This window comes from Hoplias malabaricus, chromosome X2 (genome assembly GCF_029633855.1).
Source record: "Hoplias malabaricus isolate fHopMal1 chromosome X2, fHopMal1.hap1, whole genome shotgun sequence".
Lineage (NCBI taxonomy): Eukaryota > Metazoa > Chordata > Actinopteri > Characiformes > Erythrinidae > Hoplias > Hoplias malabaricus.
The window spans coordinates 38,819,702-38,837,185 of record NC_089819.1 but is presented as its reverse complement, the minus strand read 5'-3'; the positions used below and the strand labels follow the sequence as shown (position 1 = coordinate 38,837,185).

Sequence of the window (17,484 nt, the reverse complement as noted above, 5' to 3'; positions counted from 1 at the left end):
ACAAACACTAAAATTACTCGGAAAAAAACAAAATGAATGAAACAGAATATGATTAGTTATAGTGATGTGAATGCAGAATAGTGATGTGCATGTACGAAGATACAATGGGATGGAGTTCAATAACTTTGGACCTACAACACTGAAAGCTCTTTCACTGTACATACGTAACCTGGCAGGAGGTATAGACAGCAAATGACCATCAGCAGAGTGGAGTGAGCATGTTGTCACTGGACAACAGTGAATAAAGGTAAGCAGAAGCCAGGCCGTGTAAAAATTCATAAACCAGGAGAAGTATTTTGTACTGAATGCAGTACTGGACTGGAAGCCAATGCAGGTCTTTCAACTTAGAACCTGTGTTCCCAGGATGTGGTTTGAGTCAAAAGTATTGCCGCAGAACATACTGGAGATTCTTTAGACTACTGGTAGGGAGCCAACCTGAACAGAATTGCACTCTGGAAGTGATGAAAAGCATGTATAAGGGTTTTAGCTACTGAGTCTGGAAGAGAAGGGCACAATCTGGAGATGCTTTTGAAGTGGGAAAAGGCCATATTAATGATGATGTTGTTATGAGCCTCCATAGAGCGAGTCCAAAATAACACCAAGATTGCGGACCTTGGCCACAGAAGATATAATGAAACCTGGGATAGACAGTGTAGGATGATGAATTTTCTTAAAGGTGGAAGGGGATGCAATAAAGGTGGCCTTAATTTTTTTATTACTGTTTAATATAAGGAAATTTTGATATCAACCAAGCAACTGACCGATGCATCTGGAGGCAGTGGATCAGAGGGCCTGGTGCAGATGTAAATTTGAGTATTATCTGCCTAGCAATGGAACTGAAGACCATACTGTTGGATAATATTGCTAAGCAGAAAAATATAGATGATAAAGAGAAGGGTGCAGAGAACTAAATTCTGTGGAACACCAAAAGGCAAGGTCAAGGTATCAGATCTGTGGCTGCCCAGGGAGACAAAGAAATTGTTGCCGATCAGCAAGATATGACCGAAAACAGGAAATAGCCGCATCAGTAATCCAAGTCCAGGTCTCCAGCCTGAGCAACAATATATCATGACAGACTGTTTTGAACACTGCAGTAAGATCTAGGAGAACCAGAATATTCACTAGGCCAGAATCAGCTGCCAGCAGTAGGCCATTTATGGTGCTGTGGTTTGTTCTGAAACCTGAATTAAATTGCTAAAAGAGGTTATTGGTGGACAGGTTTTCTTTGAGTTGAGCAGATAATGCACATTCAAGTAACTTACTAAGGAAGGGGAGGTTGGATATGGCATGGTAATTGTTAAAATTATCAGGGGCAAGTCCAGGCTTCTTGAGTAGAGGAGTAATGGCAGCCACTTTTAAAGTGGGAGGAACAAGGCCTAAGCTAAAAGAAGCATTGATAATCTGATTTATATGTAAACAAAGCAAAGACTGACAAGTCTGGGAGGTGGGCAAAGGGTCTAGAATACAGGTTGTTGATTTAGACCCCTTAATAAGCTTGGCAATTGAGCAATCATCAGCCGGGTAAAAAGTAGACAAGTAACTATATAATGGAGGACAAGACTCTACAAGATCCAAGGAGCAGGTAGAGAGCTCAAACTCAGAATATATGTAGATAAACTTTTCATTAAAAAATGACAAAAAAAATCATCAGCAGTCTGCTGCAGTTTATTAATTGCAGAAAAAAGTGCCCTTGGCTGTCAGGATCGAGGGGCGGATTGAGGAAGGCGGACGCATTCGCTAAAACACGGGTTCTTTTAATTAAACAGCGGCAACAAGACAAACAGAGATGAACCTAGACATATTAAGCTAAACAACAAGACAGAGAACTGGAATATAACGAAAAGGAGAATAACACTAAACGACAGGACCTCACGGAGAACACGACAAAACAAACGAGAAAGGAGAAACTGTGGAGACAGACGGACAGACTTGAAAACACGACTGACTAAACATGACAAACGAGAATGTGAATCAAAATGTACGACAAACAGGACGTGACACAATAGGGCTTAAATACAGAGACAAACGAGACACACCTGGACAGATAACGAGGACGGGTAACACATGACACGGACGAGGAGGCGGAACAAAGGCGGAGACTCGAACATAAACAAAACGGAGCCATGTGCAAATAAAGCACATGGCGGGGACAACAAACTGACAGGACGAAGGCGTGACAGATGCCCCCCCCAAGAACGCGCAACTCCTGGGCGCGTACTCCTAAACCCCCCAGGAGCTGGCACAGGAGAGGGCACGGAAAACAAGACAGGACAACAAACCAACGGGTGACAGGACTCAGGACAGGACGGGAACAGACACAGGAGCTGGGGACACGACAGGACCGAATATACTAGACGGGACATGGGACATGACAGGAGACTGACAAAGGGGGGCCACAAGAGACGAGAACGGACTGGACAGGACAGGAGTGGACACATGGGAATTGACGGGAGACTGGACTGGAGACAAGACAGGGGACTGAACGTGGGACGGATACGGAGACTGGACACATTTGGGGACAGAAGACTGGACATGAACAGGGGACTGGAATGGAGACGGGACTGATGACAGGACCGGGTGCTGGGACTGGACGGGAGCAGAGACTGGTGACAAGACACTGGACAGGATAGGAACATTAGACTGGACAGGGGTATGTGACTGGACAGAAGACAGGACAGGTGACATGACACTAGACGGATACGGAGACTGGACATGAGACAGGACAGAGGGTTGAAACGGGGACTGGACAGGACTAATAGGGGACTGGACATGAGACTGGACAGGGGTCTGAAACAGAGACTGGACAGGACTAACAGGGGACTGGACATGAGACTGGACAGGAGACGGGACAGGTGACTGAACGCGGGATGGATACCGTGACTTGACATGTTTGGGGACAGTGGACTGGACAGGAGACGAGACAGAGGGTTGAAACAAGGACTGGACAGGAGACGGGACATAGGGTTGAAATGGGGCCTGGACAGGACTAACAGGGGACTGGACATGTTTGGGGACCAAAGACTGGACATGGGCAGGAGACAGGACAGGGGACTGGAATGGAGACAGGACCGAGGGTTGAAACGGGGACTGGAGAGGAGACGAGACTTGAGACTGGACAGGGGGTTGAAACATAGACTGGACAGGGCTGACAGGGAACTGGACAGGACTCACAGGAAACTGGACTGGACTAGGTAGGGGAACAGGGACCAAGACATTCAGGGGGACAGACACAAACACAGTGACAGGGACCGGGACAGACACAAAGGCAGAAACGGGTACAGGGACAAGGACAGAGACGGGAACCAGGACAGGGACAGACAATGGAACCAAAGTAACAGGGGGGTGCCCAGGACTGGCTAATGTCTGTGTGGCAGTCTGAGGAACCAGCCTGGGCACAGTTCTGGGGATCGGCCCTGAAGTCCTTCGGGCCGACCTACGGACATGGACAGGGGAGGCCGTAGCCACAGTCACGGGGACAGGAGCGGCCGTAGCCACAGTCACGGGTACAGGAGAGGCCGTAGCCACAGTCACGGGTACAGGAGAGGCCGTAGCCACAGTCACGGGTACAGGAGAGGCCGTAGCCACAGTCACGGGTACAGGAGAGGCCGTAGCCACAGTCACGGGGACAGGAGAGGCCGTAGCCACAGTCACGGGGACAGGAGCGGCGGGAGCCGCCATAGTCACGGGGACAGGAGCGGCGGGAGCCGCCATAGTCACGGGGACAGGAGCGGCGGGTACCGCCATCACAGACACTGGAGCGGCGGGTGCCGCCATCACGGGGACTGGAGCGGCGGGTGCCGCCATCACGGGGACTGGAGCGGCGGGTGCCGCCATAGTCACGGGGACAGGAGCGGCGGGAGCCGCCATAGTCACGGGGACAGGAGCGGCGGGAGCCGCCATAGTCACGGGGACAGGAGCGGCGGGAGCCGCCATAGTCACGGGGACAGGAGCGGCGGGAGCCGCCATAGTCACGGGGACAGGAGCGGCGGGAGCCGCCATAGTCACGGGGACAGGAGCGGCGGGAGCCGCCATAGTCACGGGGACAGGAGCGGCGGGTGCCGCCGTCACGGACACTGGAGCGGCGGGTGCCGCCGTCACGGACACTGGAGCGGCGGGTGCCGCCATCACCGGGACAGGAGCGGCGGGTGCCGCCATCACGGACACTGGAGCGGCGGGTGCCGCCATCACGGACACTGGAGCGGCGGGTGCCGCCATCACGGACACTGGAGCGGCGGGTGCCGCCATCACGGACACTGGAGCGGCGGGTGCCGCCATCACCGAGACAGGAGCGGCGGGTGCCGCCATCACGGACACTGGAGCGGCGGGTGCCGCCATCACTGAGACAGGAGAACCTGCAACGTCCTCCTCGGAGGCAGGGGAACCTGCAGCGACGTCGTCCTCGGAGGCAGGGGAGCCTGCAGCGACGTCGTCCTCGGAGGCAGGGGAGCCTGCAGCGACGTCGTCCTCGGAGGCGGGGGAGCCTGCAGCGACGTCGTCCTCGGAGGCAGGGGAGCCTGCAGCGACGTCGTCCTCGGAGGCAGGGGAGCCTGCAGCGACGTCGTCCTCGGAGGCAGGGGAGCCTGCAGCGACGTCGTCCTCGGAGGCGGGGGAGCCTGCAGCGACGTCGTCCTCGGAGGCAGGGGAGCCTGCAGCGACGTCGTCCTCGGAGGCAGGGGAGCCTGCAGCGACGTCGTCCTCGGAGGCAGGGGAGCCTGCAGCGACGTCGTCCTCGGAGGCAGGGGAGCCTGCAACGACGTCGTCCTCGGAGGCAGGGGAGCCTGCAACGACGTCGTCCTCGGAGGCAGGGGAACCTGCAGCGACGTCCATGAAGACTGAAGAACGTGCGACGACGTCCACGGAGGCAGATGAATCTGCGACGTCGTCCACGAAGACTGGAGAGGCGCGTGTCGCGCTCACGAAGATAGGCGCGGCTGGAGGTGCCGCGCTCTCGAGGACAGGCGCAGCTGGAGGCGCCGCGTTAACTAAGACAGGCGCGGCAGGAGGCGCCGCGTTAACGAAGACAGGCGCGGCAGGAGGCGCCGCGTTAACGAAGACAGGCGCGGCAGGAGGAGCCGCGTTAACGAAGACAGGCGCGGCAGGAGGAGCCGCGTTAACGAAGACAGGCGCGGCAGGAGGAGCCGCGTTAACGAAGACAGGCGCGGCAGGAGGAGCCGCGTTAACGAAGACAGGCGCGGCAGGAGGAGCCGCGCTCTCGAGGACAGGAGTTCGTGCTGCTCGCCGGGCTCGCGCTGGAGCTGTAAAGGGTTTAGGGGGTTTCACAGGCGCACCCATCAGATCACCTCGAGGTGCGCCCCTGTTAGCCTCAGACCTCGGAGTTACGGAGGTGAGGCTAACAGCCCCTACCCTTAACGCCCCCCCAAAAATTTCCCCGGACCTGAGGGGGTAATCCTCCAGCGAGGGGGGAACTCCAGCACGCTTCTTCCGCCGGCTCCTACGACTCGCGCTGGAGCAATCACTCGACTCATGAATTGACTCATGAATCGATTCCTCCCGAAGGCGTTGAGCCACTGTGGCATGCATTTGTCGGAGCCGGCTATTCCACATCGCAGCCCTGTCGAACATAGAGTCTGTGCTAGCTGCGTCCTGGTGGTCGTACATTCTGTCAGGATCGAGGGGCGGATTGAGGAAGGCGGACGCATTCGCTAAAACACGGGTTCTTTTAATTAAACAGCGGCAACAAGACAAACAGAGATGAACCTAGACATATTAAGCTAAACAACAAGACAGAGAACTGGAATATAACGAAAAGGAGAATAACACTAAACGACAGGACCTCACGGAGAACACGACAAAACAAACGAGAAAGGAGAAACTGTGGAGACAGACGGACAGACTTGAAAACACGACTGACTAAACATGACAAACGAGAATGTGAATCAAAATGTACGACAAACAGGACGTGACACAATAGGGCTTAAATACAGAGACAAACGAGACACACCTGGACAGATAACGAGGACGGGTAACACATGACACGGACGAGGAGGCGGAACAAAGGCGGAGACTCGAACATAAACAAAACGGAGCCATGTGCAAATAAAGCACATGGCGGGGACAACAAACTGACAGGACGAAGGCGTGACATTGGCATTCACCAGAGAACACACAGAGTCCGCAATTGGCACCCCATCCTCTTCCTATCTGAGAGCAGTTGCACACTGTGCACGTAACAGATATAAAAGAGTATGGATATGCCGCGGTGAATGATGTTAGTCTGAATGATGATAGTTTGTGTTTACATACTCGTAATCTTTAATATTGCATCCTGATTAATCTTTCTCAAATGTATTCAACTTGTTCTAAGAAAATTAGAAATACACATGCTCATGAGAAACTTATTTGTAGAAAGATTTTATAATTGGAATGATCCAGAGATGTAAAAATATTGGCCATTTACTCTTCTCTTTGTCTTGGAAAATGTCTTAAATTATCTGTGATGTCATCGCTTCAGGAAGGTTCTAGTCTGAAGAGACTTCTGAGGTCCTCCAATTAGATTTGAGAACCAGGGATGGGTTCTTCTCCCTCAGTCTTTCAGGACCAATCAGGCCTTTAAAGAGACCATGGTTTAAAGCACTGGTGCTCAAGCATTTTAGAAAAAATGGAGTGGTTGAAGTGTCAAATAAAATGGGTTGGTAAGAGAAACATGGTTGTAGAGTAGAAAAAGAATGGCAAAGAGTTGGTAAGAGAGGGAAAGGCAGAAATGGCATGAAAGAGGAGAATTACTACTTCTAGCCAGAAAAGTCAACTATGTTAGAGCTTTAGTTTAGTCCAGCAACAGTCAACGCCATGCCCTGGGCATGAAAAACACCCCAAACTTCTGAGCACTGAAAGTTATGGAACAAGCGAGTAAGGCCCCAGTCTGCAGCCCAGGACAGACATGCCAGTGATCACCAAAGGAAGCAGATCCAGTAATGGATAACGCCACAGGCTCCTTTAGCGTGGTCGTCCTACTACAGCTGTGTTTCTGACCAAAGCCCTGGAAAGAACAGGAATAGTGGATGTCTCTGCTCATACCATCCCAGCACCATTGGCTGGGAGAACCAAAAGGTCATATTTCATAACTCAGAGGATGGTGTTCAGCATAATTGAGATAAACTATAGCTCCCTATTAGAATTTAGACTAGTTATCATAGAGAAATTCCTTCATGTATTAATCTCCCTCCTCTCTCATGTATCGCTGTTGTCCATTTCATTATATAACGTAACGTATATAACATAAAATCAAGATCCAGTATTTGATATTACATTTAATAAACCAGCTGTGTTGATAAAACCAATCCTTGGTTATTTATTTGTGTGTACCCTATTTTTGTATATAATTCCTTATTTTCTGGTCATATTCAATTTTGGGCCAAGAAACCTTCAGCAGATCGACCATAATTTCTAATAATTAATTATAACTAATTCTGGAATTAGTATACCTGCATTCCAGTTGCAGAATAATCATACAGCGTCCTCTCATCCTCTGGAGTTTGCAGTAGCATGTCAAACTTGCCAAGTCTGTACTACAAAGTACGGCAGTCCAAACTTGATGTTTGTTGTACTGTCAAACATCAATGTGAGATGTGTTCCAAATGCCCCCCTACTCTATTCCCTATAAATTCTTAATTGGATCAATCTATAATTTTTAGTTTTTAATTTTAATTTGAAGTGTGTTTATGAATCCAGCCCCCTGTGGGATGATGATTTTGGTGACTGTTGTTGCATCATTTTTGTTCTCAGCACAATAAATATCAGTAAAATTATTACTCGACTCTGATGTGTGACTGAAAGGCAATATGGACTATTATGTGGAAGTGATGTTTCACTTTGTTGTATTAGTTCAGAAGCAATGGATCTTTAACACTAGAAAGGCTGAAATTTTCTGAGGACAGAAAAACCTGAGGACAAGACCCCCTTCTTGCAGCCCATTAGTGGACTATTAGCTACCCTTTCGTATGTAAATGAGGTAAAGCAGAGGTGGACACAAGAATTCTCAGAGAGAAAGAGAGATATAAAGGATACACCTATAGCTTTATATTACAATTTCTTAGTTTATATTTTTCTTTGTCATTTTGATCTAGGGTTATTGGTTAATTTCTCTGCCCTACTTTGGTGCACACATTTACACATACATATCAGAGATAGACAAAGATATAGATGTAGTTATATGTATTTATGTTTGAAGAATTTATGAATTTGTTTGCATTTACCTTGGACTTGGTACAATATATCAATATAAATAAGAGGGTAAACACTGTTGCCTTTATGAAAGTTTACATCAGAGGGAGAGATTAGTCTAATTAGACTAATTGCTTTTTGGCTGTAGTTTATTTTAGATTTTTTTTTCTCAAACATGCATATATCCTGCCATTGATGCACCACACGTTTGCACCATATTATTGCAAGAGGTTATTTCCTGCTAAATACCAACTTCAGATAAGAGAAAGTCTATATGACCTGTTGATGGTACAGTTCTTTGTTCCTTGTCTATTCATTTCCACAAGATGTAAAAACTGAAAATGAAAAGATGTTTAAACAGCTAATTTTCAGAAATTCCTGTGGAGGGAACAAAATCTAAAAATGGAAATCAGAAAAACTATTTTTATATTACAAAATGTATAGTTTTCAGAACTTATTTATTTATTTTAATTAGCTTTGGACCTACAAGTCTCAATATAAACCCATAATGAGCTGGAGGACTTTACCATTTATTGATTTTGGTCCACACGTCGTGTTTGAATAGGTAAATTGACCTATGATAGTCTTGGGAAAACTAAAGGAATCACGCGTGTCTGGGTCACAGAAGTTTGCTGTAAGAAAAAAAAATTCATTTTATTTGAGGTTATATGATAGTCCACTTGAATAAAATGAAGGTAATAGGAAAATAAGTTACAAGAGTTTCAAAAACCTGTTTAAACTCCTAATTTTTCTACTTCTTTATGCTCACAATACAAGTTATTTGTTCTTCCATTTTTGCCTGTTTACTTTTCTCATTAATGAAAAAAAAAAAGTGGAAGAATGAAAAAAAAAAACAGCTGTGGATTTGTTCAGATCTGAAGTGAATATTTAGATTGATTTTCTCCTCTTTCTCAAATATGAAAACCTTAAATGTTTATTTGATGGTGTAGCTCTAGATCAGGGGTGGGCAATCTTATCCGCAAAGGGCTGGTGTGGCTGCTGGTTTTTGTTCCAACCAACTAGGAGGTCACATGATCATTTGTTTTACTCAAGCCAACTAATTAAAGGAGTGAAATCAGGTGTGCTTGAGCCTGAATGGACTTAAATCCAGCAGCCACACCGGCCCTTTGCGGATAAGATTGCCCACCCCTGCTCTAGATGAATATGGCTTAATTTGTCTCATCAGAAATTTGACTTTTTGGATATCTTCAGAAATTTGGCTGACGAGGTTACCAGTCAGATAGGACTCACATAAGGTTGGCCCCATTTTTGACCCCAGCCAGAGACTTTGTGAATAATCAACACTTTATTCCTTGTGAAACAGCTAAGTCCAAAGACTCTTAAAACTACAGAATCAAATTTTCCTTTATCCGTATCTACAAATAAACTGATTTAATCTCCTCAGCTGTCATATCATGCATATATGGTAACACTTTAAAATAAGGGTGTCATTAATTAACAGTATTTACAAGAGTAATAAACATTACTAGATGGTTAAATAACGTTTCAACTAAATATTAATTGATTTTATTGAATTAATTAAGGATGACTAAATATTTAACTAACGTCTCAATTAAACAACAATTAACACTACTTACGATAATCTTAAGTGTTATTAAAAGGTTAATTTATTGGTCATTTGATCATTAACTAATGATAGCAATAAAAAGAAACCTGTTGTTTTACATAAGATCATATATAGTTGTATAGCTATACAAGATATATAAATATATAGCTGTCTCATTAAGAATACACATCTCCGACTTTCACTTTTTTACGACTTTTAGCGACTTTCACTTTTTTACATGTGTTAAATGTGGGTATTAATGTGCTCGTGAATCACCATAGGACGCAGATCCAGCAATAGAGAAGGCCTCAGGCTCCTTCAGAGTTACTATTTGGTCTCTGACCTGAGAAGAAGAGAAATAGTGGCGGACCGCTACTGCACTATGACCAGGCCAATGGCTCCTGAAAGGACCAATGATTTGTGCGTCTGGGAAGTTCTCTGCTAACACCTCCCCAATGTCATTTCCATGGAGAAATGTAATTTCCATGGTAACATGGTTCATTTCACAGCTCAGAGGTTTGTGTTGAGTGTATTTCTTGAATAAACTATAGGAAAGTAGCTATTGGCTGGCATAAAATTACTTGAAGTTGCTAAATAAATATTAGGTAATATCATCACCTAATTTGCATAATCATCCTTTTATAATTGACGCTGTAGAAGAGAGGAATAACGTTGTGGGAGAGAAAAACATGAGTAAAAACAACCTAAATATAATTAGAACTACAAATGAAATTTTTTCTGTTGATTCCTGGATTTTTTTTTTATTTTGGTCATTCTGTAATAAAGTGCTTTTAAGAACAGTGTAATGGTTTCGGCTATGTGCTTCCAGTGTGGACTTCTCGGAAAAAGCTTGACTGCAGACTGCAGTTATTAATCTACCAATCTTCAATAAAATTGATAGTCACGCTCAAATATGGCTCACAGGTGCGACTTTGAGTCAAGGCAAAATGTTTTACTTTCGCAAGCTGGTGGGAAAGGGTCTGTCTGATTTAAATGTACATGTGAGTCAGGGCTTCTTGTGCAAAGACATTGTGACTAGGCAATTGGTATCGTGGGTCAGGAGTTTTAATCAGCCTTTTTGTTTTTGTATGGAATTCTTACTTTCTGGTCAGATTCAATTTCAGGGCCAGGAATATATCAGAGGATCAAATTATTAATTATAACTGGTTCCTCTACAATGGGGACAGGTTTTGTGCAACAGCAGGTCTTGCATTATTGTTACTGATTACACTCTCTGCATTATTGAACTTTCCCCTTCCCTAAGCAGGTGGATTCTTCCTCAGAAATAACTTAAGAAAAATGACTCATAAAACGTATACCTAATAGCTGTTTTGAGTGGAAATGTAAATAAATGAAAGGGGGACCTGTGTATAACAAGAGTAACAAATTTTATGGTACTGCTTCTCTGAATACTGCAAAATTAAAGGTGGACTAATCCTGTTACTATGCCACCGGAAGCTGTGGAATAACTGAGGTCAGTGCCAAACTATCAAAAAACAGAAAAACAACAAAAATGAGACAAAATGACTTACGTGTTTCACAAGATTTTCCAGAGTATTCAGCAGTACAAATGCAGTACCCATTTTGTGTTTGCCCACCATGCATACACAGTAGAGCTGGTGTGGTAGTGTTATTAATAAAAATAGAACTGCTTGTTGTAATTGTCGTTGTAGTTGTTAGGAGTGTTGTAGTTGTTGTAGTTGTTAGGACTGTTGTAGTTGTTGTAGTCGTTGGGACTGTTGTAGTTGTTGATGCCGTTGTAGTCATTGGGACTGTTGCTGTTGTTGATGCCGTTGTAGTCGTTGGGACTGTTGTAGTTGTTGTTGTAGTCGTTGGGACCGTTGTAGTTGTTGATGCCGTTGTAGTCATAGGGGCTGTTGTAGTTGTTGATGCCGTTGCAGTCGTTGGGACTGTTGTAGTTGTTGATGCCGTTGTAGTCATAGGGGCTGTTGTAGTTGTTGATGCCGTTGTAGTCGTAGGGACCGTTGTAGTTGTTGATGCCGTTGTAGTCGTAGGGACCGTTGTAGTTGTTGATGACGTGGTATTCGTTGGGACTGTTGTAGTTGTGGATGCCATGGTAGTCGTTGGGACTGTTGTAGTTGTTGGAACATTTGTGGTCATTTGGGCCATTGTAGTTACTATATTTTGAGGGACTGTAGATGAGGGGAAAAATACCAAACAATTAGTCAGATGTCTGTGACCTGAAAGTAAGAGTCAAGCAAATCAAGTGTTTTGGTACTCTATCTTCTGTTGTGTTTCTGTGTGGGCCAAAACTCACCATAGTAATAGCCTCTAGTCTTGATAAAATGTAATTCTTTGTAAAAGAACAATATTCACTTTAATTTTATGCAAACCACAGCATGACACCAGTGTTCCTTAATAATGATATCAACTGCATTTTTGTACCTACTATTAATAGATTGTTATTGTAGCATTGGAAGCATACATGTAGTAGCGGAGTGAGCAATTTAATTAGTCATTAATTAATTACTAATTAATTAATCTGCTGGTCAGGTAAAGCATATAATGTAACTTCATTCAATATGCAATTTCCCTAGGTTAAAAAGTGAGTTCTTGGACCGGGGATTACACTTGATTTTATAATCAAATTCAGCACACAAACACTGAACACTTGTATAATATAGAAAAGTTATCTATTTGGATAACAATAGATTTCACAACATGGGACTAATTGGTGAACCAACCCCTTTTATGACCTTCAACAGTGTGCGATGAAAGGAAATTAATATGTATAGTGCATTAACTGAATTAAGAAATTAATTATAACTGACAAAAAAGGTGTGTAGTCGTTAAAAGTAGCTGGTAGTACTCGATCTGGGCTGGCTGGTCCTTCAACGCTCTGGACAGTGGATTCGACCGCTCGATGAAGCGCTTGTTCATGCGTGAATGCCGACATCCAGGGATTACAATTCTGTTCTATAAATTAATCTCAGACGTATTCACTTGTTTGGCCAAACCAAGTTTACAAGCTGTGGATCAGTTCCAGCGTATGAGCTTTTGTGAAGCAATACAGAACGAGTAAACAAAATAAATAATAATTAAAAATAGTATCTTTCTGCAGAAGGATCAGTGCTTAAAATGGAGTCAGTTCTTTTCTGAGATTTTCTTGGTGGAGTCAAGCATTTCTGGGAAGACTGCTGTTAGATTGCTGTTGCTGTAGATCTTCGAGTCAATTCTCCTTTGTTGAGGTTATGCCGTTGCAGTTGCTCTCTCACTCGCTGTTCTCTCTGACTCGACCTCTGACTTTGCCTTTTATTCCGACTGACTCTGCCTATAACTGACTTTCTCCATCCGCGCACTGGCTTTTCAGGGGTTACATAGTTCCCTCCTCAAGGGAGGAGCCTGCGCTCCGATTGGACTCTGAGGTTTTTGCTGAGCCGCTGGTGATTGGTCCACAGTATTTCAGTCACAGTTTAGTCCTGAGGCTCTATCTTCTGGATTTGGCAGGAACGGCACCAAGTCACTAATTATTCATTCCACTTATTGAAGATTTGTGGATAAAACAAATTTGAGTAGCTTGATATATAGTCTATCGGTGTGTAATTCTGCAGAGCGTTGTACACAGCATATACACAATACAGTTTAGCGCAAATACAGAATAATGCAAGAAGGAAGGGTTTCTTCCAAAATCATGTTACCAAACAACTGGATCCTAGATTTTGCAATCTAACAGCAATGTTGTGTGGCGTTGTAGCTCAGGGCAGCCACTGAAGGGCGCTCTCGTTCCATGTGGGAGCACAGTTGTCCTGGATGCTTGCCAGGTTGTGATATACAGTGGAACCTCTACCTACGAACTTGATCCGTTCCGTGACCCGGTTCGTAAGTGGAAAAGTTCGTTTCTCGAGTAAATTTTCCCCATTTAAAATAATGGAAAAGCAATTAATGCGTTCCTGCCCACCCCGAATGTCACCCGTTTTGCACTGATATATGTTTACAAAACTCTCAAATTAGTAAAAAAAAATACATGTAGCATTACTAAAAATTAAAAAAAGAAATACAGTGGTAACAGTAATAAAAAAGAAATAAACAAGTTTTAAGTGGTTACATATCGCTAACTTGACGTGACAACTGGCTGGAGGAGTAACACAGGCACTGGCTGTATGACAGGAGGTGGGGGGTGGGTGGAATAACGGAGAGTACAGAGTAGGTGGTGAATGTGGGGAGACGAAGCGTAGATACGGCTTAACTAAGCACGAATTTCGATGTCTGCTATCTGCACTAATGCTAAATTGCTAAAACTACCATTTGCTAATCTTAAAAGCTCGAGGGTTCAGAGAGCGAGAGAAAATGGGTCAATGACTCAAGTCTGGGCGCGCTGGGAGACTCGCCTATTGGGGTCAGTGGCCATTTCCAGCCGCCGGCTCGGCGGAGGCTCGGGTTCGTTTCTAGAGTCATGGTTCGTTGGTGGAGGCAAAAAATATTCAAATGCCCGGTTCATAACTTGGAAAGTTTGTTAGTAGAGGTTCCACTGTACTTTCTATATAGAATATGAGAAAAGAGATTTCATTACTTTTTTAGTGTAGAAATTCTATGGCTTGATCAGGAAGACTTCAAGACTTGTCTTGATGAAGTCCTTTTGAATGACAATGTTGAGTGGGTCACCTTGCAGACCCCTAAGTGACGAGATTATCTCGGTTGTATTTCGAAGTGTGAGGAGAAGAGTTAATTGCCCATGAATATAGATTAGTTCAATACAAAAGGGTTGGGGAAATGTCTCCTCTTTGATGTTCTAGAAGGCAGCAGATGGTGACTTGACCAAAATGATGTTTTTGATCCTGGAATAATCAAGAGGTCCTATCTGGAGACATATTGATGACCTTGAGAGAGATTAAAAAAAAAAATAAAAATTCAGGGCCTGAGTCCACTACATTATAAAATGCTGTTGAGTCGGCAAAAAATTGTTTTTTTAAAAAATTGTTTGCAGCAGTAGTGGAAAGCAAAAATTATGCCTGTACAAAATGCTGGTTTTGGTACAATTTAGGATATCCTCAGAAAATTGGGCTAGATTTCAAACATCAGACAAAACAAATGTGGGCCTTAGGAGAACCACAATCATGTCCCAGCTCTCATAAAATTTGCATTAAGTGCCCTGTACAGTGTGTGCTCCTGCCTGTGCCCAATAATTTTGGGTAGGCTAAGAACACAGTGACCCCAATTAGGACACAAAAACATTATGGTATATGAATGCTTAATATAAGAATATGTTTTTATTTCTTGTGTAAAGCCTTCTCAGAAGAATAGAGGATTGGGAATTAAAACTATCTATTAATATCCTACATGTTAGAACATATGATGATCCCACAGGTGTAAACAAGACATGGTTTCCATCCTGCAGTCTTTGTTAATACATGATTCATTTGTGAATTCAGCATGTTAAAAACTTAACATAATTCCAATGCAAAGTAGTCATTTCCCTGTGTGGACATGTACATGGTGTGGACAAATACCACATCGTAGAAAGCTTGTGGCCTAAAAGTCCATATGCAAGCTTACTAAACACAATGTGGAGGCAAAGAAGTCCATGTATAATTTATACCACACAAAAATATTTGCACTGCCTATAAAGTACATTCAGATATATATAATCCTAGGAAAATTAGGCAGTTAGCCTCCTAACAACCATGCAAGATCTGGTATTTAAAACACTCTTGCGTCATATGTGAAAATATCTACACTTGTTTGTTTAGAGCCTTCAACGGCAAGTTTTAAAAAAATCAGTACTATGGGTCTGAATAGATGAGGTGCTGATGAAGCTCTTATTGAGAAAATGAAAGTAACAATGGACTGGTCACTTTCCCAGAATTTAATTTGCAAGTGAAACACTTTTCAAATAGAATTAATCTCAGTTGGCCTTCCATTTAAGTAACCTATGCAAATGACAGACATTTATATTATGGCTGTAGTAAATGATGTGTGAAGTGAATGTCTGTGCATGTGTGTAAACTAGAAAACTGGAAAAGGTGACTGTGAAGATAAACGAGCCAAAACTGGACACTGTAGAACACTGGAACTTTTTCACAGTTCTCTAATGCCCTTTCACACATGCAGAGTAATCTAGAAAAGTTCCGGAATTAACATGGAAGAGTTTAATGTCCTGGACCCTACCCAGACTTTATGCTTCCCACACACTAGTAAAGTCGCCTGGTGAAGTCAGAGTCAGCGCATGTGAAAAAAGCACAGGAAATTTTCCAAAGTTTTTCCTACACACACCTGAAACGTGTTTCATTTCCTTATGCAGAAAATCTCCCGCTGTGTGCTACATGTGCGAATGACCATGCCAGGACATCTACAGACCCCATACTCCCAACAGAGTTTCTGTAGAAATTACTATTATATAAATAACACTGTAGCATGTACCTAAATAGCTTATAATTAATTGCTGTACAGCTTGTTAAATATTTACAGATATGTACAGCTATACCTAGCAGTGGTAGATTCTACTCGTTAACTGCACAGAATTAAAGCAACACCAAGTAATGATTACAATTTTATAAATCCTTACAATTTAACTGGAGTAGAAAATACTGTAATCAAAATGGTTTCTATATTATGATGGTAAATGTGCGAGTCGGTATGTGCTGTGTGAGTAACAGTCAGACTTAGTTTGTTGCAGATAAACTTGAATGTGCCAAATATTCAGGCTGTCATTTCCTATGGGAAAGCAGATCATATTTGACATAACACTATACAAAAACTCTACACTGAATCACTGAGAAAAATTATTAAGTTATTTAGATACTTGGTCTACAGTCCTGCAACATGTTATGTTTCTGACTTAAAAAGCTAATTGAGAAGGAACTGTATAAACTTATAGGGGTGAATTCCTAGACAGGGATTACTCCTGGACTTCACAACATTTTGGACTGTGAGTTTCCTTTTTTGAACAAAGGATATAATACAGGGCTAAGCTTAATAACTCCCTGGGATACCACCCCTTAGTAATTAGTAATACACTCATTAAAATAAATGAATGAGGTCCATGATTCAAGAGACTTTCCTCACTACAAACAAAAAAGATAATATGCCATATCCATAAATTTATTATTTAGTTAAAGAAGACTGCAACAATATTCATTTCTTTATCTGCTCAGTCTGCAAGAATTTTTCATTATAACTTACAGTGCAGCATTTAAAATGAAACGGATAATTCTACTTGGGCTACAGTAATTTCTCAGTTTGAGCTGAAATGGAAATTTCTTCTGAAACATTTGATATGAAGCGACTAGTCTGAAACACGATTTTGAGTCAAAGACATTTAGAATTGGGCTAAAAGTCATGTAGAGTAACCCCAGCTTAAGGCATGCCAAAGAACACTGACTTCATTCAAACAACCACAAAGAACCATGTTAACACAGGTCAGCAGCAGTCCTACTGTATTGTGGAAATACTTTTTTTTTTTTTCATGGCTGAAACTTTAAAAATTTTAATGATCAGTTAATAAAAAGTAAACGTTGTTCATTCAAACGTATTATATCTTATGAGCGATACAGAATAATGCTTCAATAAAATAAAAGCTGTATAGCAGTATAAATATCTGGATTTATGGGCACCTATCTAGTAATTAGGATAGATGGAATTGGTGTCCGTATTCAGTATCATCATATACTTGAACATGAAATATTGGTTCTTGGAAAAAGTGGTATTGTATGGTTATTTGAAAAAATAAATCTGAAACTGAGTTCAAATCTTGAGATTTTTCAGTTTCCTATATATTT

The 17,484-nt window shown here is 43.1% G+C and overlaps 1 protein-coding gene across 1 annotated transcript in view; it reads right to left on the bottom strand.

Moving 5' to 3' along the window:
- The window catches only part of LOC136676239 (adhesion G-protein coupled receptor G7-like), a 43,110-nt gene extending 31,517 nt beyond the window's left edge, over positions 1 to 11,593 (bottom strand). The window contains exons 1-2 of the mRNA XM_066653092.1: positions 11,281 to 11,593; positions 8,709 to 8,813 (exon numbers count right to left, since the gene is read on the bottom strand). Of these exons, the coding sequence (XP_066509189.1) occupies positions 8,709 to 8,813; positions 11,281 to 11,515 (340 nt within the window). The 5' untranslated portion in view covers positions 11,516 to 11,593. The remainder of the gene's footprint in view (positions 1 to 8,708; positions 8,814 to 11,280) is intronic.
- Between the last annotated feature and the right edge of the window lie 5,891 nt (positions 11,594 to 17,484).